Source organism: Alternaria ventricosa (assembly GCF_023758065.1).
Source record: "Alternaria ventricosa strain BMP 2768 chromosome Unknown scaffold_29, whole genome shotgun sequence".
NCBI classification, from domain to species: Eukaryota; Fungi; Ascomycota; class Dothideomycetes; order Pleosporales; family Pleosporaceae; genus Alternaria; species Alternaria ventricosa.
Genome location: NW_026055709.1, coordinates 30,356 through 48,655, shown reverse-complemented (window position 1 = coordinate 48,655; position 18,300 = coordinate 30,356). Strand labels below are relative to the sequence as shown.

At 52.1% G+C, this 18,300-nt stretch overlaps 8 protein-coding genes across 8 annotated transcripts; 4 read left to right on the top strand and 4 right to left on the bottom strand.

The window, feature by feature from the left end:
- Positions 1-674: 674 nt before the first annotated feature.
- Positions 675-1,290, top strand: J4E93_010335 (uncharacterized protein; the record flags this gene model as incomplete). Its single annotated transcript, XM_049348218.1, has 3 exons — positions 675-1,028; positions 1,082-1,198; positions 1,249-1,290. 3 exons carry the CDS (start codon positions 675-677, stop codon positions 1,288-1,290), a joined length of 513 nt encoding a protein of 170 aa, XP_049194597.1.
- Positions 1,291-1,886: 596 nt separating this feature from the next.
- On the bottom strand, positions 1,887-2,689 carry J4E93_010334 (uncharacterized protein; the record flags this gene model as incomplete). The annotated part of the gene is made up of 2 exons (XM_049348217.1): positions 1,887-2,146; positions 2,218-2,689. The coding sequence occupies 2 exons, from the start codon at positions 2,687-2,689 to the stop codon at positions 1,887-1,889; spliced, it is 732 nt and encodes a 243-aa protein (XP_049194596.1).
- Positions 2,690-4,386: 1,697 nt separating this feature from the next.
- On the bottom strand, positions 4,387-5,659 carry J4E93_010333 (uncharacterized protein; the record flags this gene model as incomplete). Its single annotated transcript, XM_049348216.1, has 3 exons — positions 4,387-5,004; positions 5,065-5,393; positions 5,536-5,659. 3 exons carry the CDS (start codon positions 5,657-5,659, stop codon positions 4,387-4,389), a joined length of 1,071 nt encoding a protein of 356 aa, XP_049194595.1.
- Positions 5,660-6,200: 541 nt separating this feature from the next.
- On the bottom strand, positions 6,201-6,983 carry J4E93_010332 (uncharacterized protein; the record flags this gene model as incomplete). Its single annotated transcript, XM_049348215.1, has 2 exons — positions 6,201-6,336; positions 6,388-6,983. 2 exons carry the CDS (start codon positions 6,981-6,983, stop codon positions 6,201-6,203), a joined length of 732 nt encoding a protein of 243 aa, XP_049194594.1.
- A 557-nt stretch (positions 6,984-7,540) lies between these two features.
- Positions 7,541-9,356, top strand: J4E93_010331 (uncharacterized protein; the record flags this gene model as incomplete). Its single annotated transcript, XM_049348214.1, has 6 exons — positions 7,541-7,832; positions 7,894-7,992; positions 8,051-8,212; positions 8,269-8,433; positions 8,496-8,820; positions 8,882-9,356. 6 exons carry the CDS (start codon positions 7,541-7,543, stop codon positions 9,354-9,356), a joined length of 1,518 nt encoding a protein of 505 aa, XP_049194593.1.
- A 1,727-nt stretch (positions 9,357-11,083) lies between these two features.
- On the top strand, positions 11,084-12,619 carry J4E93_010330 (uncharacterized protein; the record flags this gene model as incomplete). Its single annotated transcript, XM_049348213.1, has 1 exon — positions 11,084-12,619. The coding sequence occupies one exon, from the start codon at positions 11,084-11,086 to the stop codon at positions 12,617-12,619; it is 1,536 nt and encodes a 511-aa protein (XP_049194592.1).
- Positions 12,620-13,857: 1,238 nt separating this feature from the next.
- Positions 13,858-15,425, top strand: J4E93_010329 (uncharacterized protein; the record flags this gene model as incomplete). The annotated part of the gene is made up of 5 exons (XM_049348212.1): positions 13,858-13,945; positions 14,004-14,305; positions 14,353-14,769; positions 14,819-15,280; positions 15,339-15,425. The coding sequence occupies 5 exons, from the start codon at positions 13,858-13,860 to the stop codon at positions 15,423-15,425; spliced, it is 1,356 nt and encodes a 451-aa protein (XP_049194591.1).
- Positions 15,426-15,737: 312 nt separating this feature from the next.
- J4E93_010328 (uncharacterized protein) lies at positions 15,738-18,237 on the bottom strand (the record flags this gene model as incomplete). The annotated part of the gene is made up of 3 exons (XM_049348211.1): positions 15,738-15,914; positions 15,970-18,075; positions 18,121-18,237. The coding sequence occupies 3 exons, from the start codon at positions 18,235-18,237 to the stop codon at positions 15,738-15,740; spliced, it is 2,400 nt and encodes a 799-aa protein (XP_049194590.1).
- Between the last annotated feature and the right edge of the window lie 63 nt (positions 18,238-18,300).

Sequence of the window (18,300 nt, the reverse complement as noted above, 5' to 3'; positions counted from 1 at the left end):
GCAATTAGCCTGCAGCTCATCGAGGATTCTGGTTCGATCGACTGCAGGACATGTAAGCTTCCAACTTTCACTCAATGTATCAGACCCATGCTGATCGCTTGGTGTGACCCCTACACGTACCCATGTATCACGACCTGCATAGCTTGGCTCATCATGAACGGCCGAGTATCTCGTAATGGAGACTTCGACGGTTTCGGCTGCAATTCCGTCAGCCGAGCGTGCGTTTAGGCGGTCCGTTATTGGTCTTGTGCATTTGTATGCGTACACCGCGGCATGGAGGTTCGTATCACCACAGCTTGTAGTGTCAGCTCTAGCATCGATCGCAGCCGATGCCTGCGATCTCCGTGAAGGTAAAGCATCATATCAGTGCGCTGAGTAGTTGGTATGATGTCACGTCGAGGGGATTCTTGACGTGCAACATCCTGGACATCGCTCATCTTCAGTAGGATCGAGGTTTTCGTAACGGCGATCTTGATGAACGAACTTTGCATGCTAATGTGTGTGCCAATGTTCACTCAATAGCATTTTTATGATGTCATTGACCAGAGCATCCGTGCTATGAGATTGTCACCCTCAATGACACTCCTGGACGACGTATAAGAAAGCGAAACAGCATCTTATCAATCTCTTCCTACGGCTTGAGTATCTTCAAAGAGTCTTAAGTATCATCCACGATGCCGTCTTTACTTCCCCTCCTCATCACCCCAGTCACGCAAAAGGTCGCACCGATTGAGAGTCTTTTGACAAGTCTTTTGCCGAAAGTGGCCAGTGGCCCACCACCACTGTTCGAGCCGACCACCCCGGCAAAAGACGGGCCGGAGTGCATTCAGGACTGTTCATCATGTGACATCACATACCCGGAGAAGTTCAAGATCAATGAGACCGAGAATTTGTACGGTACTGTCATGCCTTGGGAGAGACATCTCCTCGTTGCGACTGGCAAAGCCAATTGGATCAGCAATTTCATGAGTGAGGAAGGCAGCATCGGAGAAGCCATAGCCAAGACACATGGACATATGGTCGAGAAGGTAAAATAAACCCCTCCACATCAAAAGCGATGATGCCTAACAAGAGCCTCTAGAAGTTCATGCTTTCCGCATCCAACATCCCCGTACCGGACTACAGCGTCAACAAGAATCCCGACGACGAACCAATCTCTTCTGTCCTCCTTCTCCCAGCTTTCGTCATCGTTGATTGCGTCACACCATCCCGGACACCAGATCTCATATCACACCTCGTCAACCGCAGCCCATGCAATACCTCGTCATTGCTTCCGCTCAACTCGCTTAGCGTGCCGCCAGAATCCGGACTGAAGATACGCTCATGCCCACACGACTACCTCATCTTACTGTGCAGTCACCGGACCCGCGATGCCCGGTGCGGTCAATCTGCACCACTCCTGAAGAAAGAATTCGAACGCCATCTCCGGCAACGAGATTTGTATCGCGACTCGCTTGACGAGAGACCCGGGGGTGTGGGTGTTCACTTCGTCAGTCATTTTGGTGGGCACAAGTTTGCCGCAAATGTCATTGTGTATCGTCGGACACCGTTGCCATTTCATGGAGCAAAGGAGAGTACGGATGGCGCTGCATCACTTCCACTGAGAGAAGCAAAGCAGTGTATATGGTTGGCGAGAGTTCGGCCTGAAGATTGCGAGAACATCGTTCGGTACACCATTCTGCAAGGAAAAGTTGTCAAGCCTGATCGGCAGTTGCGTGGTGGGTTCGACAGGGAGCGTTGCGTTACGAGCTGGTGATGATTTGGGTTTCTTAGTATCGCGATTTGTCAATCATTGCAAGCGCCTTTCGCCCATAGTTCTAGTAATGAATGATATGATATCGTAATACTGTTGTAGTCACCCATGTTTGAATGCCTTGTACTTTGACTCACCACCAATCTCCTTGGGCATGCATCGCATCCGCCAGCTTGACAAACCCGGCAATATTGCTTCCCACAAAAAGGCTGGGTAAGTCTTCCGCGCGCATATCCGTGTAGTTTTTGGCGGCTTCAATACCGCTGTGAAAGCATGATTCGACAATGCGATACAGTTCAGCCTCGACCTGTGCGGCCGGCCAAGCGATGCGCTGGCTGTTTTGCACCATTTCGAGCCCTGACACTGCCGAGCCGCCAATGTTGGCACCCTTACCTATGGATTGGATCAGCGAGTTGATGAGACTTAGAGTGGTGTTGCCAAAGTACCTGGAGCAAACCACACACGTCCGTTCGGATTATCTGCCCTGCGCGATTCGAAGAGTTGGATAGCGTCTTGTGCGCAGCCCATGTTGCTGCCTTCGGCGATGAAGCGACAGCCAGCAGATATCAGTGCTTCTGCTTCGTCTTTGGACATTTCGTTCTGCGTGGCGGAGGGTAACGCAATATCGACTTCCTTCACATGCTTCCAGGGTCTTTCGCCTTCGAGATGCTCGAACCTTTGACCCTGCTCCATTGCCATGATGTCGGAAAGTGGAAGGCGTTTCTTCTTGATAGAGGCGATGAGGGCGATGTCGTCTTTTGTGAAGCCTTCCACAGAGATAGCTTTGAGCGTCCCCTTACTGTCGGACAGAGTAAGGACGACAGCACCCGCATCAATGGCTTTGATAGCGGCATACTGTGCGACATTTCCAGAGCCTGAAATCGCGACCTTCTTGCCACGCGTAGACTCAGCGCCATCGGAAGCGTATTCGATCATCAAAGAGACGTACTGTGATTGTACTGTTAGCGAGTAAATCAGGCCTTTTCGGTGCTTGACGTACATGAACCAGCCCAAAGCCAGTTGCCTCAAGCTTCATCAGACTTCCACCAAACGCATCTCCTTTGTTTGTGATGCAACCTTCCCACCTCGTAGTCGCCGCCTTGAATGCGCCAAACATCCATCCCACTTCGCGCCGTGTACAGCCAACATCACCAGCAGGCACGTCCGTATCAGCTCCAATGTACTTGCTCAGTTCGCGCATGAAAGACACGCAAAAGCGACGAATCTCGTGATCAGATTTGCCTTTGGGGTCAAAGTCTGACCCTCCCTTTGCACCACCAAGATTCACTATTGCGATGGTCAGAAAGATCTGGACATTGACTGACTGGAGATGTAAGACTTACAGCCTGTCAAAGCATTTTTTAGGGTTTGCTCGAGCGAGAGAAACTTCAGCACCGAGAGGTTGACGGACGGATGAAACCTCAGTCCGCCTTTGTACGGCCCCAGTGCTGAGTTGAATTGTACACGATAGCCGCGGTTGACTTGCACGCAGTTCCTGTCATCCTCCCAGATCACACGAAATTGAATGACGCGTTCGGGAACAGCAAAGACTTTAAGAGCATCTCTGTACTCTGGATGCTGTTTAAGCACCGTGGAGCCATCGAGCGATGACGCAAGGTCTGAGATGCGCGTTAGCAAGTTACGCACATCGACGATGGATATGAAGGTTCAGTACGCACCATTGTAGGCTTGATCAAACTCCGGTTCGAAGGAAGCCATGTTGCAGATACCGAAGACAGGATGGATGGAAGGCTAAAAGCGAGGGTTGCGCACTCAATTATGTACAATGAGCCGGCGACCTACGCGTATTTGTATACTCAAAACGTTTGTTCAGAACGAGCATAGCGCGCTATTACGCTATCGACCATGGCTGTCTGCAACATGCAACAGTGAATGCTGACTGCAGCATGTTGTACCATGCGAATCAGCGCTGTCCAGTAGGCACATGGGCGTTGCATCCCTCGGGTCCAGATGTTGGCAGGGATGTGTTGGCATCTTCATCATTAGCGAGGTCATCACCCAGTCGGCGTGTATGTTGATAAGAGAGATCATTAAAGGCGTCTAGGAGGGAAAAGGGGATGAGGAGTTGTGGCTGTTGAGCACGACCCCACTCTGCAGTGGCTAATGCCGAGGTATCCCAATCGGGTTAGCGTCTGTTGTCATCCCCTTTGTCGCCCTGGCCCCGATCCCCAAGTGTCATCGCTCACCACCGTACCATAAACGTACGTAGCAACAACGCATCTCGACTTTAATCGTTCCGAGTCTGACTTAATATTCCTCACAAGAAGATGCCGCAAGACCCTGAGCCAAGTTGGGTTGACTGTCTCGATCATGGAGACGCAATCGTCATAGCTTCGACCTGGCATGCTCTTCCCACAGCGGACGGAACGAATCTTCGAGTGGGCTATCGCGCATCTCAACCCTTCCTTTTGCCGTCTTGAATAACCGCGGTAGCCCGGTCTTCTCGAAAGGTACTCCATCTCGCACCATAGCAGCCAGACCCTTACTCGACAACAGTATCTGCGGCATTCCGTGACCATTGAACCCCGCGATGATGAATTGTCCTGGCTTATTTGGAACTGGACTAATGTGCGGCATGAAGTCTGCACTATAGCCCATGACTGTTCAATGCGTTAGTTGCGCATGGGCAGGAGACTACGATACTTGCTTCCAGTCCACACCTTCTTTGTCTGCGCTTGCGTATCCTCCCATCCGCGGAAGTGGCGCTGCATGTACCCGTCGAAGTAGGTCGTTGCTTCATCAACAAGCTCGTCATCGCGCACGGTGTCGAACCAGCGCTCAGGCTTGTGCCAGAACCGCTGCCTTGCGCCTCCAACGATGATGCTTCCGTCTGCTCGGGGAATGAGATAGTCGTAATTTCGGCCGTCGAAACGAAGGGCGTAAGTGTTGTTGAGATGTGGTGCGTGTTGCTTCAATGCGCTGTCGATATGGCTGCAGACGCCGCGGATCGGAGTTATGCTTCGCGTGTATTCGGGCAGAACTTGGCTCGCGTAGCCGTTGGTGGCGTGGATGACCTTTGTGGCTTTGATAGTGCCGCGCGATGTTTCTATTATCCATCTTCCTGCCTCGTCCGTCGTGTCGGATACAGACGTCACTGGTGTATTTGCTTGAACATTGAGCTTATGGTCTTGCTCGAGTAGCTTCGCTAGCAATTGATGCACCATCTTTCGTGGCCACAAGTGCGCTGCAGTAAAGCTGACAGCCAGCTGAGCGCCCTTGACTCCCGATACCTTCGGAAGAACAATTAGCCTTACGATTCATACGTCTTTATGAAAGACAAGCGTGCTCACCCTCTCTGCATCTTCTTTAGAGACACAAGCTACGTCTCTTAGTTCGACAATATTATCCCTCCTTAGCATCTCCCACGCCGCCTCCGTCTGCCTGGCATGATCGGCATCCAGATACACATCGATCGCTCTCGTAAGATGTAAGTCACAGTCCAACTTCTCAGCCTCAACAAGCTCTTTGACTGCGTACACATTCGCCGCTTCAAAATTTGTAACTTCCGCTGCAGCGCTCGCACCATCCATGGATACATATTTCGAGACGTTGAAGTAAAGGTCTGGCTTTACGTGCCCGCCATTGCGACCAGTGGCACCAAAACAAATCTTGCGAGCATCTAGAATGAGGACAGATTGCTTCGGGGACGACGAGGATGATGTGAGAATATTATAAGCTGTCGCCTAGTAAATTGCAATCAGCACATATGCGTTCGGAAATCAACTCGTGATGTAGACGTACAACCCCGGCAAATCCCGCACCGATGATTACAATGTCTGCCTCAGTGGAAAGGTCATCCGTACTCAGTAGGTCATCAAGAGGATTGGATACAGAAGTCCAGAATGAGTGTACGGGATCTGCTACCGGTGTGCGGTCGCTCTTCATGTTGCGATATCGATGTGTGCTGCATAAACGTACTTGTACCGGATCGCAGAAGACTGCCTATCAAAACCAAGGCCACAAATATTTTGCCCAAACGACGGTCTGATATGGCTACAACAAGATTACAGAGCGTTTTCGACAACGGTACATGGGTATGCACATGATGAGGCATGTAGATGGGCGCGTCGCAAAGCGCGCTGGTGATTTCCCCACTTCCTGAACGTCTCAACGGCTGGAGTTCTCCAGTGTGTTTAGCGATTTGTACTCCATGATTCATTCTTATCGACGATAGAGTGGGGGATGTGCTCGATAACGGCGACGGAGAACATTTGCCGAAACGTAGATCAGCAAGGGTGATTACTCGCTTCGCTGAGGAGGTCATGCACATATCATCCCATAAGGTATACGAAGATGTTTAGCGGCGTTCTGGGCAATCCTTCTACACGACGTTGACTTGGCATGACTGTTCGACACTCTGAGTTTCTGCAGCTGACGAGACCGCGTGAGATGTCTTGAAATCGCTATGTTTCGGAATACAAACGGCTTAATTTGAGTTGGCATCGGATGCAGCTATGATGCCACGAGCCATCTCTGGAAAGGAATCCGCGGTCACATTCATTTCGCCGAAGAGATTGTCGCAACGAATCTTCTCCCATATCGTGCAATACGCAGCCTTGAATCTGTTGAATGGTTAATGGAGCTGCGCAGGTAGACGGGTAGTGCCAACTCACCCGTGAATCTTAGCAGCCGCAACATCCCAGTTATGCGCAGCTGCAAACCATTTCTCATCACTGCCCAGCTTCTCCATCATCATTTGGTACACTTTTGGATCCGGTTTACAAATCTTGGCCGTGTCGCATGAGATGAAGTTCTCCTTGGGCATATGGATACCATTGTGCGTGAAGTAGCCTCCAACACGCTCAACGTCCCCAGCCGTCAACGCCCACACCGTGAAGCCAGCATCCCGGAGCAATTGGAAACACTCCGCGACACCAGGCCGCGCTTCAAGCTTCTTGTACTGCTCTAGGATGTATTGCAAATCCTTGTCGCTAGCGAAAGTTTGGGGTTCCTCGATGCCGGACATGTATAGCATTCGGTAAAAGAGGCTGCTGAAGACGTCGCGGAAAGCCATGTAGCGACCATTCATGCTGAGATAAGTGTACTCTCTTTCGGTGACTTCAATCCAGAGGTAGCCAAATAGTCGTGGCTTGATGCCTTCAGCACGCATCTTGTCGCCTAAGCAGTGCTCCAGAGCATCGAATATGGCATCATAGGAGACGCAGGTGCCGACAATATCGAACACTACATGTTTGCTGGATTTAGACATGACGGAAGTATTGTGTCTCGAGGAATCGGCTTTCCGTCGCGGTTTATGAGGCCTTGGAGTAGGTGGTGGTAGAGGGTGACAGCAGACCGTGCTTGTTGGTCAAGTTCGCATTCTTCGGATGGCTATGAAGAAGTACAGTATGTCATGGTAATTTCGGGGACAGAGTCGAGCGAATTGTCGGGTATGATAAGCGCTGCTCCACTCGCATCTTGGCCAGGTAGGGGTTTGTCTTGGCGAACTCCGCATGATGCCAGCATTGCTTCGGGATACGCCCGCTCACTATCCTGTTGGGGTTTACTAAGCTGATAGAGATAGATAGGAAGCGGGGTCGTGGTTTCGCAACAGTGGCGGTCTCTTAGGTCGCGAGTAGGCTTGCGATAACATCGAGCAGTTAACAGGTGCCGTACGGATAGATCGCGGGAAGGCTGCAGCCGTTCGAAATGGACCGAACGTATATGCTGTGAATCTGCTGTCTCTGTCAGTTGCCTGGCTTCACTATTCTTGTGTTGTTCCTCGAGCACCCTGCCATCCCGTGCGAGCCTATACAATCAAAGACCATGACTTCCAAAGATGGCGAAGGACTGGATTTGGCACAACAAATTGCCTCTAATCCCAGCGATGAGAAATCCCCGAAAATACAGTATGGAGAGGCCGAAGATGCGGCAATTATAGCAGCACTGCAAGGCCATGTGCCAAATACTGCGGAAGAAAAACGCTTGGTCCGAAAGATTGACTTCATCTTGCTACCGATCCTTTGGTGGATGTACATACTTGCCCATCTCGACAGGAGCAACATTGCCAACGCCAACGCGGCGGGCATGAGTGACGAACTTGGCCTGTCGGATAATCGTACGTTTGCCAATACAGACCACACAACAGTGTAGGAGGTGAAGAAGCTGACGGTGTGTAGAGTACGCAATGCTAGTATCGCTCTTCTTTGTGGCCTACGTCATCTTTGAGGTTCCTTCGAACATGATCCTCATGAAGGTGAAACCGTCGATCTATTTGTGTAAGCGTACCCAATCATCCAAGCGATGCTGAGTCAATACTGATAAATGTTGGTTCAGCCACGATTGTGTGGGTCTGGGGATGTGTAGTTCTCGGAATGTCGCAGACAAAGAGCGCAACAGGACTCCTCATTGGACGTTTCTTTCTGGGCGCAATCGAGGCCGGACTGTATCCAGGCGCGTTATTCATCCTGACCTGCTGGTACACGAAGAAAGAAGTTGGTGAGTACCTAGCCAGCCTCTTCGGAATCTGACATGTGGCTAACGTAATCCTCCAGGCAAGCGCTTTTGCATCTTCTACACCTCCGGCTGCGTATCTCCAGCGCTGGGTGGTATCATGGCAGGTGCCATAATTTCCAGCCTGGACGGTGCTCGTGGTATTCCGGGCTGGCGATGGCTGCTCATAATCGAGAGCATCATTACCATTGCTTGTGGCTTTGGGCGTAAGTAATCTACATATGCCGAAGGTGCGAACACTGCTAATATGTCCCGTCCCACTTGCCAGTGTATTTCATCCTTCCCAATTGGCCAATTGAATCCAAGATGCTTTCTCCGGAGCAACGCCTTCTTGCTCACGTCCGTATCCTTCGCGATCGAGATCAGTCCTGGCACATCGATGAGGCAGCTCTCACCCCATTCCAAGCATTCCTTGCAGTGATCAGAGATGGACGGACATATCTCTTTATGGTCATCTACACCTCGAACTGCCTGGCCTTGACCGTTTCATATTTCATTCCGACCATGCTTCGAGGAATGGGATATACGAGCACCAGTGCCCAATGGATGACGGTACCCATCTGGAGTTGTGGTGCCGTGTTTCAGCTGTTCTGGTAAGTAAACCCTTGTAAAGGCACGGCAAGAGACATCCACTAATCGTACACCGATTGTTAGGTCCTGGACTTCTGACAAGACCGAAGACCGAAGATGGCACAACGCTGGTCTTCTCGCTTTCGCCGGAGTTGCTACTTTAGTAGCTCTTCTTGTCAGCAATAGCGCAGTCAAGTATGCCATGCTATGCCTGCAGACTGGTGCGATGTATACAACGGTACCTCTGATCCTCAACTGGACAAGCGAAGTCATGTCCCAACCAGCACGCAAGCGATCGATAGCCATTGCGCTGGTCAACTCTTTTGGTCACACGAGTTTCATATATGGAAGCTTTTTATGGCCCAGCGCTGAGGGACCACGCAACCTGAAGGGATTTGCCGTATCGACTGCCGTTCTATGGCTTGGCGTGTTGATCGCTGCATTGATGCCAGTGGTTGCGAACTATTTGCCGAAGCCGCGATCTGATGGGGTGTTGCGCGGACATGAGGTCCACCTTGCTGACAACGACTCGGACCAACTCAAGAAACGGGATGAATAATCTGGGACGGACCGAAAGGCAGACGGGAAGATGCGTTCGATGGGAAAATGAAGCGAGGTCTGGTAGCGAAGATGGGAAGGAGAGATTCGAGGACCGGGGTCAGTGACGTCAAATGGTCTATGCTTAACATAGGCTTGCGGAACGCGTGTCGGAACGCCCGAAACGGTAAAGCGTGCCCTGTTCTCTCGCTCTCGCACGCGTGCCCAGCCTTCCGACCTTCCTAGTCAGCTCAACAACGACCGTGAGCGCCATGTCAAAGCTCATCACCAGATTCCACACACAGTTGTCTCCAATTCATCGAAGCCTCCTGCCGATCTCCTGTTCATGCGCATCGCGGATATACGCCCTGGTAAGCGCCCGTGGACGCGCCGAACGGGCAGCGTGATCCCTACAGCACAGAACGTTCGCCTGCACGACGTACAACAGTACTGATGAAACCGTCTTACTCCAACGTCCCTATTTGCTCCTAGACGTCATGTGGTAGCGCAACGCAAAATTGTTGCCCAAGGCAAACAAACCTGATTGTGCGTTCGTCGCTTCAATATTGGCTTTCACCAACAGTCCCCATGTGCACAATTTTAGACTTCTCTAACAGAAATAGAACTCTCTTGGGAAATTGACCAACCCTGCACCGTATAGTTTACATGACCACAACTTTAATAACCCCACGATGTCATTAACGACGCCCTTCGATACCGTCAACGCTGAAGCACTCGCTTCTTGAAGCAGCAGCATGAGCTTCGTATTGTGCGCCACTTCGGTCGAATAATTATGGGCCCACATTGGGCACAAATGCTATCTTTCATGTGAAATGAGTGCTCGTGGATGGGCGCCTCCAACTTCGCCAGGTCCTACACACCCTCGAGGTTCGGCGAGGTCAGTACGATGTCTACGCGTCGGAGTCAGCGATCACCACGACATGCGCCCTTTGCGAACATGAGTAATTCTAACTACGCTGACTTCGCAACTCGTTCTCCACCGCGTTATCGGGCATTAATCAACCTGAGGTCATCAACGGCATACCCTACGCTCTTGGGGTATAACGGCGCTCTGCTGCCCAGCTTTCCAGTAGCCTTATTGGTGCTTTAACTCTCACGTTGTTGGCTACGCTTCAGAACACGGGCGCTTGTTCAATAGCAAAAGCCTTTGGGAGATCGATCAACACCTAACTAGGTACCCAAGGCGAACATACAACAGTGCTTCGGTACTTCATCGCGACACGTCGGGCCTTCTGTGTGCTCTCCACATGATTGACATTGCCACTTGCCTCGGCTGCGAACATTCCTTTTTCTCAACTGCTGTCCATCACCATAGGGCTGTGCGAGCTGCGGAGGAACCATCAGGTCATCGTACGCAGTTCGCAAAACGCAGAAGTTACCAGGGCTGCCTCAAGATTTCGGTCACCTGGTAGTATACTTCCATCAGCCAGTAGACTTCTAGTGCACAGTTACTCTCCGCGTCTTTGTGACATCAACTACCGAAACCCTTTTTTGTATAAGGTTTGAGATAGGTCCGAACCTTGAGGCTCCAGGGTCTGCGGGGATCAGGGTCCTTCGGGTACCGGGCTGGTAGGATTGACTTCGATCGCACATGGCTCCCAGTCGAGGCAAAAGGTAATGTGAGTAACGGCGATACAGGTTCGATTCTCAGAGAAAAGTATATAATGCCGTCCCGTGCTTATCCATCTGTACTTCATTGTCTGAAGACCATTCTTTGCCTTCTTCATCATGTTGAACGAAACTATTCACGACCTGCTGGTCACTGACAAGCCCAGCCTTGTTCAAGGCGCAATGTCAAATGCCTACGTGCTTCGCTGGAAGCTCGTCGGGGCCATTGTGGTCCTCATGGCTGTTACCCAGATCACCAAAATGATCTACCGGGCCCACATCGACCCTCTGCGGGCCATACCCGGACCTTGGATCAGTTCAGCAACATCAGCCTGGATCCGCTGGCAACGTTGGCATGGCAGACTGTCCTTTGAGGCAGACAAGCTCATGACAAAGTACGGACCCATCGTCAGGATCGCACCGAATCTCGTCATTCTCAACGACTCCGAGTCAGTGGAGAAGATCTTCGTCAGGAAAGATCTCGACACTTCGCCAAAATCTATTCGAGCCCTTCGTGTCGGCGGCCATGACTGGACTGTCACGTACCCTCAACATCCCATCGCGCGGCAAAGACGTCACCCCGTCATGATTGCTACTACGACAAAGAACATGAAGTTCTGGCACGATACCTTCGTGACCAACATCGAAGCCATGGTCCGTGATCTCGGAAAGACAGAGGGTCAAAAGTCGGAAGACATTGTCTACCACCTCCGCATCTGCACCCTCAAGAACTCGCAAGTCGTTATGGGCGGTACAGGTGTCGACCTCGAGTCCAGCGAATTCCCACACGTTGTCGGCGAGTACAACTTTCTCGTCGTTTGGCGTCTGTGTCTCCCAGAATGGCTATTCGCATGGCTCCAGTACAGCCCGTTCGCCCATGCGCGCTTCCGCGTACGATCCAGTGACAAGCTCTTTGACCTAGGCGCAGCGCTGTGCAAGCAGGCCAAGGAAATGGCCGAGGACTCAACCGCCAACGTCTTCAAGCTCTTCACTGACCCAGACGCAAAGTACCCCCTCGAAGATTCATGGACGGACCCGGAAATCGGCGCGGAAATGGCAGGCCAGGTACTCGCTGCTACTGAGACGACCTCATCAGCCCTCGCATTCATCTACTACGAGCTAGCAAAGAACCCAAGTCTTCAAGAAGAACTGTACGAGGAGGTTGCCGCCCACGAGGGTTACGAAGAGCTTGACTCGTTGAAGCTCCTTTGTGCATGCGTTAACGAAGGTCTGCGTTTCCGCCCACCAGTCGCTCTAACAGGTTCCCGCCTCGTACCAGAGGGTGGCATCAATGTCCTCGGCTACCACCTCCCCGCCGGCACGGTCGTCACCACACAGTCCCTCAGCATGTCTCGCCAGCGTCCCGACCTCTTCCCCGACTTCGATACCTACAACCCGCGACGCTGGCTCGTCGAGGATGAATACAGTGCTGAGCGAAAGAAGCATCTTGTTCCTTTTGGTGTAGGAGCGAGACGCTGTCCAGGAGGCAACATGGCGACGTACCAGATGCGAGTCATCTTGGCGGCTACATTCAGGGCGTTCAAGGTTGAACTTGCGCCGGAGACAACGCCAGAGGCGATGGCGCCTTTTGAGGCGAATGGATACAGGAGCAGGCACGATCGATGTGACCTGATCTTCAAGCCCAGGACCGCGTGATGTTAGGTGTTGAGGCTTTCAATACTCTATTTTCTTTTCTCTTGTCTCCTCTAGTACTTATGTCACTCCCTTGGGCAAAGCGTGCCGAGTGTATGGATGACTTTGATGAATTGGAACATATCTCATCATCTCCAATGAGCAGGATGTTCGTCTCTCATTCAAATTGCTACAGGATATACCCAAGTAGTGCTTCTGCAAGCACAGGAAGTTTGTAGAATAACGTCAAAATCAAGCGTCGCGTTACTCACATTATGGCATGACCAGATTCGCGATCCGATCCGTACAAACAATGCGTGCATCAGGTATATGATCGAAGAGATACCAGCCCCCAGCGAGGAGGAGCATTGCCGTGGTGGCTGGCGACAAGAAGATGCCTGCTAACACCGGAACAGGTAGGTGCGAGCGATGACGCGTATCCAATGACGTCATTACGTGTCTCCCGAAACACCACCACGCCAAGGTACGCACAAAGCTTCACGATGACCAGCCAAAGTCAAGACATGTCACAAACCAGGAACCTCTCTCTTGTCCTACGCTGTAACAAAGCGCACACGGCGCATGTAGGAGTACGTGGTCACATTCCAGCATCGCGGGCGATCCACAACGCGGGGACAAAGAGCTGTATGTTGCGGGGCTTCCGATAGGGCCTCGACTCGCATCTTGAAGCAGGCTTCCCATTACTCTCGGAGCAATCAGATCACTTTACAAACTCACAGATCACTCATCCAATGTCATTCGCATGGACGACTACGTCGACACCTCGGCCGCAGCCGCAGCTGCCTTTGTACCTGTCATGCCATCCGGGTCCTTATCAGCGCAAACGCCACAGCCGTACTCCCATCGCGCATCATCGTGCGTGTGATCTGCGTATGCGTTGTTTCAGACGCACCATATGCGGTACGCGGAGCTTAACGAAAGCTTGATAAAAGCTTGGAAAGCTTGGTCGCATGCTTGTAGGCCCATGATCGCGGCTGCGACAATCCGGCCGGTGTGACCGCCTGTTCCTGGTCGAGCGCTTGTGATTGGAGCGTTTGCAGTTGGGCAGGTAGGTTTGCTTCTTTCAAGGTGGGCGTGATGCATGCGTTGGTTGGAAGGCACGAAGGTACTTATGCCGCCTCGTCGTCGTTGCTTCGAGTGAAGTAATTCTTTCTCAACTTTGTCTTGTTGCATCAGTGTTGTAACAAAACTCTCGTCATCAACATCCACAAGTCCATCAAATCCATCAACCCGATATCACCATGGCATCTCTACAACGCCTTGCGGTCCACCGTAGCCCAGCCTACAAGCCCGCTGGAGTGAGAAGCTACGTCTATGCCATGACAAAGTGTCCGTCACCTGTTCCCTCCATCTTTACCCCCGTCTAGTCTCAAACTAACATGCACAGATGGCTTCCACCCTACAAAACCTGGCCCGTACTTCCAAGCCAAGGTCATGTCACAGCAAGGCAAGTTCGGCAGAATCGGCGGCCGCATGCGATCACGCTACGTTCTCAAGAAGCGTAACGAAGCATCGGCACCAGGCGGTGCGCAAAGCAAAGCCACAGCCTCAAGCGAAGGCACTCCGACTGAAGGTGAAGTGCCAGCCGAAGACATACAAAACGACTCCTTGTATCTCTGCGAAGTCGGCGTTGGAACGCCCGAGCAGAAGATCTACTTGGATTTCGATACTGGATCTTCGGATCTTTGGGTATGTTGTGTTCTTTGACGATTTGATCACACTACTAAGAAATACAGGTCTGGTCCACCGAACTTCCCAAGAACATCCTCAGTTCAGCAGATGCGTCGAAGCAGCAGGTCGCTTTCGACCCCTCAAAGTCAAGCACATTCAAGAAACTCGACGGCGAGACATGGAAGATCTCGTACGGTGACTCCTCGTCTGCGAGCGGCGACGTAGGCACCGATGTCGTAAACCTGGGTGGTCTCAAAGTCGAGAACCAAGCTGTGGAGCTTGCAAAAGAGCTTTCGCAGCAATTTGCCGAGGGCAATGGCAGCGGACTGCTTGGTCTGGCCTTCAGCTCCATCAACACTGTTTCTCCAACCCCGCAGAAGACGCCAGTCGACAACATCATCGCACAGAAGAGCGCTAAGGAGCAGCTTTTCACCGCGTACCTTGGTAGCTGGCGCGACACGAACGAGGCTGACAAGGGAGAAGTAAGTGTCTCGTGCCCTATGCTCTTACTCAATTCTAACATAACCCTAGAGTTTCTACACCTTCGGCTTCATCGACCAAGCCGTCCTAACCGTCTCAGGCGCCTCCTCCCCAAACTACGCCCCCGTGGACTCCAGCCAAGGCTTCTGGCAAATCGCATCCACATCCGCCACCATCAACGGCCAGACTGTCGACCGATCTGGCAACACCTCCATCATGGACACCGGCACCACCCTCTGCCTCGTCTCCGACGACCTCGTCGACGCCGTCTACAAAGCCATTCCCGGCGCCAAGTACGACCAGAGCAACCAAGGCTACGTCTTCCCTACCTCCACCTCTGCAGACGACTTGCCCGATATCAAGCTCGCCATCGGAGACGCCATGGTGACGTTCCAGAAAGAGGACTTGGGCTTCGCTGATGCTGGAAATGGGATGGTGTACGGAAGTATTCAGAGTAGGGGATCCATGGATATGGACATCTACGGTGATGCTGTGTTGAAGGCTATGTACGCGGTAGGTTGTTCGTCTATATGAACTTTGGTTGGGGTATCGTGCTAATGAGGCGTTTTAGATCTTCGACATGAACAACGGATCACCACGATTCGGATGGGTGCAGAGGAAGGAGAAGACTCAGAATACTGATGCGCCGCCTTCGTAGGGGACTGGGAAGTGCGCGTTCCAGAGAGGATGAGCTCGGACACTTGGTTTGAACTGAGTCGTGTTGGGAAGGTGGAGACTTATCATGTATAAGTGGTTCGTCATCGCAGGATGCGGCAAGCGCCTTCAAGAATAGTATGAATGCTTTCATTGCCAATGAACACTATGCGGCACGCTTCCACATACATCAAATTCCAATTCTTGGAAAGAGAAGCGCCAACTTTTGTCTCGCAGTAGAGGCGGTGTATAGCGGATACTAAAACCAGTACCCTCATCTTCTCATCCCAACTACACAGCCACGCACAAGACCAGACTACATCATACACCCATTCGACTTGCTAGAATGCAAATCCGAAACATCCAAGCGTATCCTTCTTCCCTCAACCAGCAGGTAGCTCTCAACAAGCCACTCATACCACACCTTGCGGTCATCCGTCTGCCTCCAGAAACTGACTTCGACCTCTGAGTTGGCGGGGAGTTGCATAGGAGTCTGCATATAAAATTAGCCACCATCCTTTATTTCCTAAAATCAGTAAATAACATACCTTGAGTGGGAACAAGATGGGGAACCAAGAAATCATATCCTTGCTCTTCGCCTCCATAGTAACGGGGTTTGTGCTCAACTCTACCGGTCCTTCCGATCCGCTGTATAGTACGGTTTCAAAGTATGCACCGAGACCGTGGCATACACCGGGTTCCTGGATAGGGAAGGCGATGCGGCAGTAGCGCAGGTTATGTTCATTTGCGCCGTCACCGCCACTGAAGCCACCACCGCCACCTATCGCCGATCCACCTTTCCTCAGCGAAGATTGTGCTAGAACGGCGGGTGGAAGAGGGTGTGTGAAATCCCAGGCTGTTTCAACCTTGGGTGTAAGGGGGGCCTCGAGGTTGAAATGCTGCATCCTTGTGCCGTTGCTGAGTTGCTTGGACGCGACGGTTTCTTCGGATGAGGTGGAGAGGTAGTCGAATTGCGTTAGCATGACGACCCACGGGATATCGAAAGCGTTGGGATCGACGCTGGTACTTCTAGTATACAGGTCGGACCAGAGCTTTGGCGTGGAGATGGGGGTGAAGTGCGCGGTGTAGCTGGAGGGTATTGAGATGCCGTGAGTGGGGTTTAGGACGTGTTGCACACCATCGAGACATTCGGGCGATAGCTCATTGTCGGCGAAGGAACCAAGAAGCTCGCTGACGAGTATGTCGACTTTGCCGAATGTGCCGTCGGCGAGGGTTGGGCCTTTCCAGGCGCGCATGTCGGTCTTAACGACTGTGACACGTCCGCCCCAGGTTTCGATGTTGTGTCGTTGAAGCAGTACGTATGCGTTAGGGTTCTTCTCGATGGCGTAGACTTGCACGGGTACACCGGAGCTAGCGCTGGCATTCAGCGCGCGCGTCACAAGGGGACCTCGACCGGATCCTACGACTGCGATAACGACGGCACCGTTACTAGAACTGGTTGATTTGCTCTCGGCATGCCAGTCTTTCAGCGCCTGAGCAATGGCGCGCTCGTACCACGCGTACTTGATCGGATCCTTTTCGAACACCTCGTATGTAATAGATTCGAGGTTGTCCGTCAGGGGTTGCAGTGGGCTCTGGAGATAGTCCTGGAATCCACCACCGAACCGTTCAATCTGGCTCTTGGGAGGCTGGTTACGCTGCAAGTATCGCATGTAGCTCAAGTGAGGTGTTGGGTCGTTGTTGCTACTGCTCTTCTTGGGGAGTTTCTTTGCGATCTCAGCTGCTTCGGCTGGCGTTGGTGCGACTGTTCCTGAGGATCCGGGGCTCGGCGCATCCTCTACTGTTCGAGGAGAAAGATGGCCCGTGGAGTATGACATTATCATATCCGGGTCATCAATACCTGGTAGTTGGCCAACATCCGAGATGAGTAGCCAAGGCCCGCGCTGCAGGCGCATGCAACGGAAGATGAAAACCTGGTGTGCTTTGGACAGGACGTAAGATTGACGAGCGTTGACTAGGAAGGAGGAAGCGTGCAAGTTGAGAAGTCGTACAGGCTCAGAGAACCATCGTGACTGGACAGCCAAGGATGGCAGGCGACGCGGCATATCGAGCATGACTGCTAACCTATTATGGTACTTGCAAATCGATCGAATGGTGTTCCACGCATCCCATGAGCTCCAAGAATCGACGTTCTTCGACTCACTGCCGGCCTCGAACTCAGGTCTTGCGAATCGCGCTAGGTCTCCCATGTCGTCCTTGCTGGAATCTGACTGCGTTCCATCCATGGGTAGTTGGATGTGCAGCTGGATGTAAGATCCAGTGACAAGCGCCTCCTTGATAGAACGAGCATACTGGGATACGCCGGTCTGGCCGTGAGCGAGTCTTGGTCCAGGGATGACCAGATTGGTAACACCGCAGAAAGCTGCATAGGCAACCTCGAGGTGGAAGACTTGGCGCGACAAATGCGAGATGATCGGGTCTGGCGAAGACAAATCAATCCACGAGCTCGTGAATGCTACCAATTGACTGATAATCTCATTCGGGCTAAGCGGTGTATCGAAGTTGTCCAAAGCAGGTATCAAGGGCAGCGGTTGGGATTGCGACTCAGCGAGGGCTTGGGTGTAGGAGTTGAGCAGACTCAAGACGCGGTTCTGGAAGTGGTCGTTGGTGATGGTGCTAGTGAGCATATCATACTGGAGGTTGTCAGTAGGGTTCTTGCTAGTCTTGGAGGCACTTACTCCGAGATCTTGTGCATGCTGCACCAACTCGGGCGAGACGTCCAGGGTACGCTTCGACTCATGTTGGCCAATATAGAATACGGGCGCATGTTCGCCCATGCCTTCCGAGTAGTCCATAACAGTATCGGGGTTAGTCAGGCCAAGATGAGAAAAAGTGTTAGTGGAAGAAAAGTTGGTGAT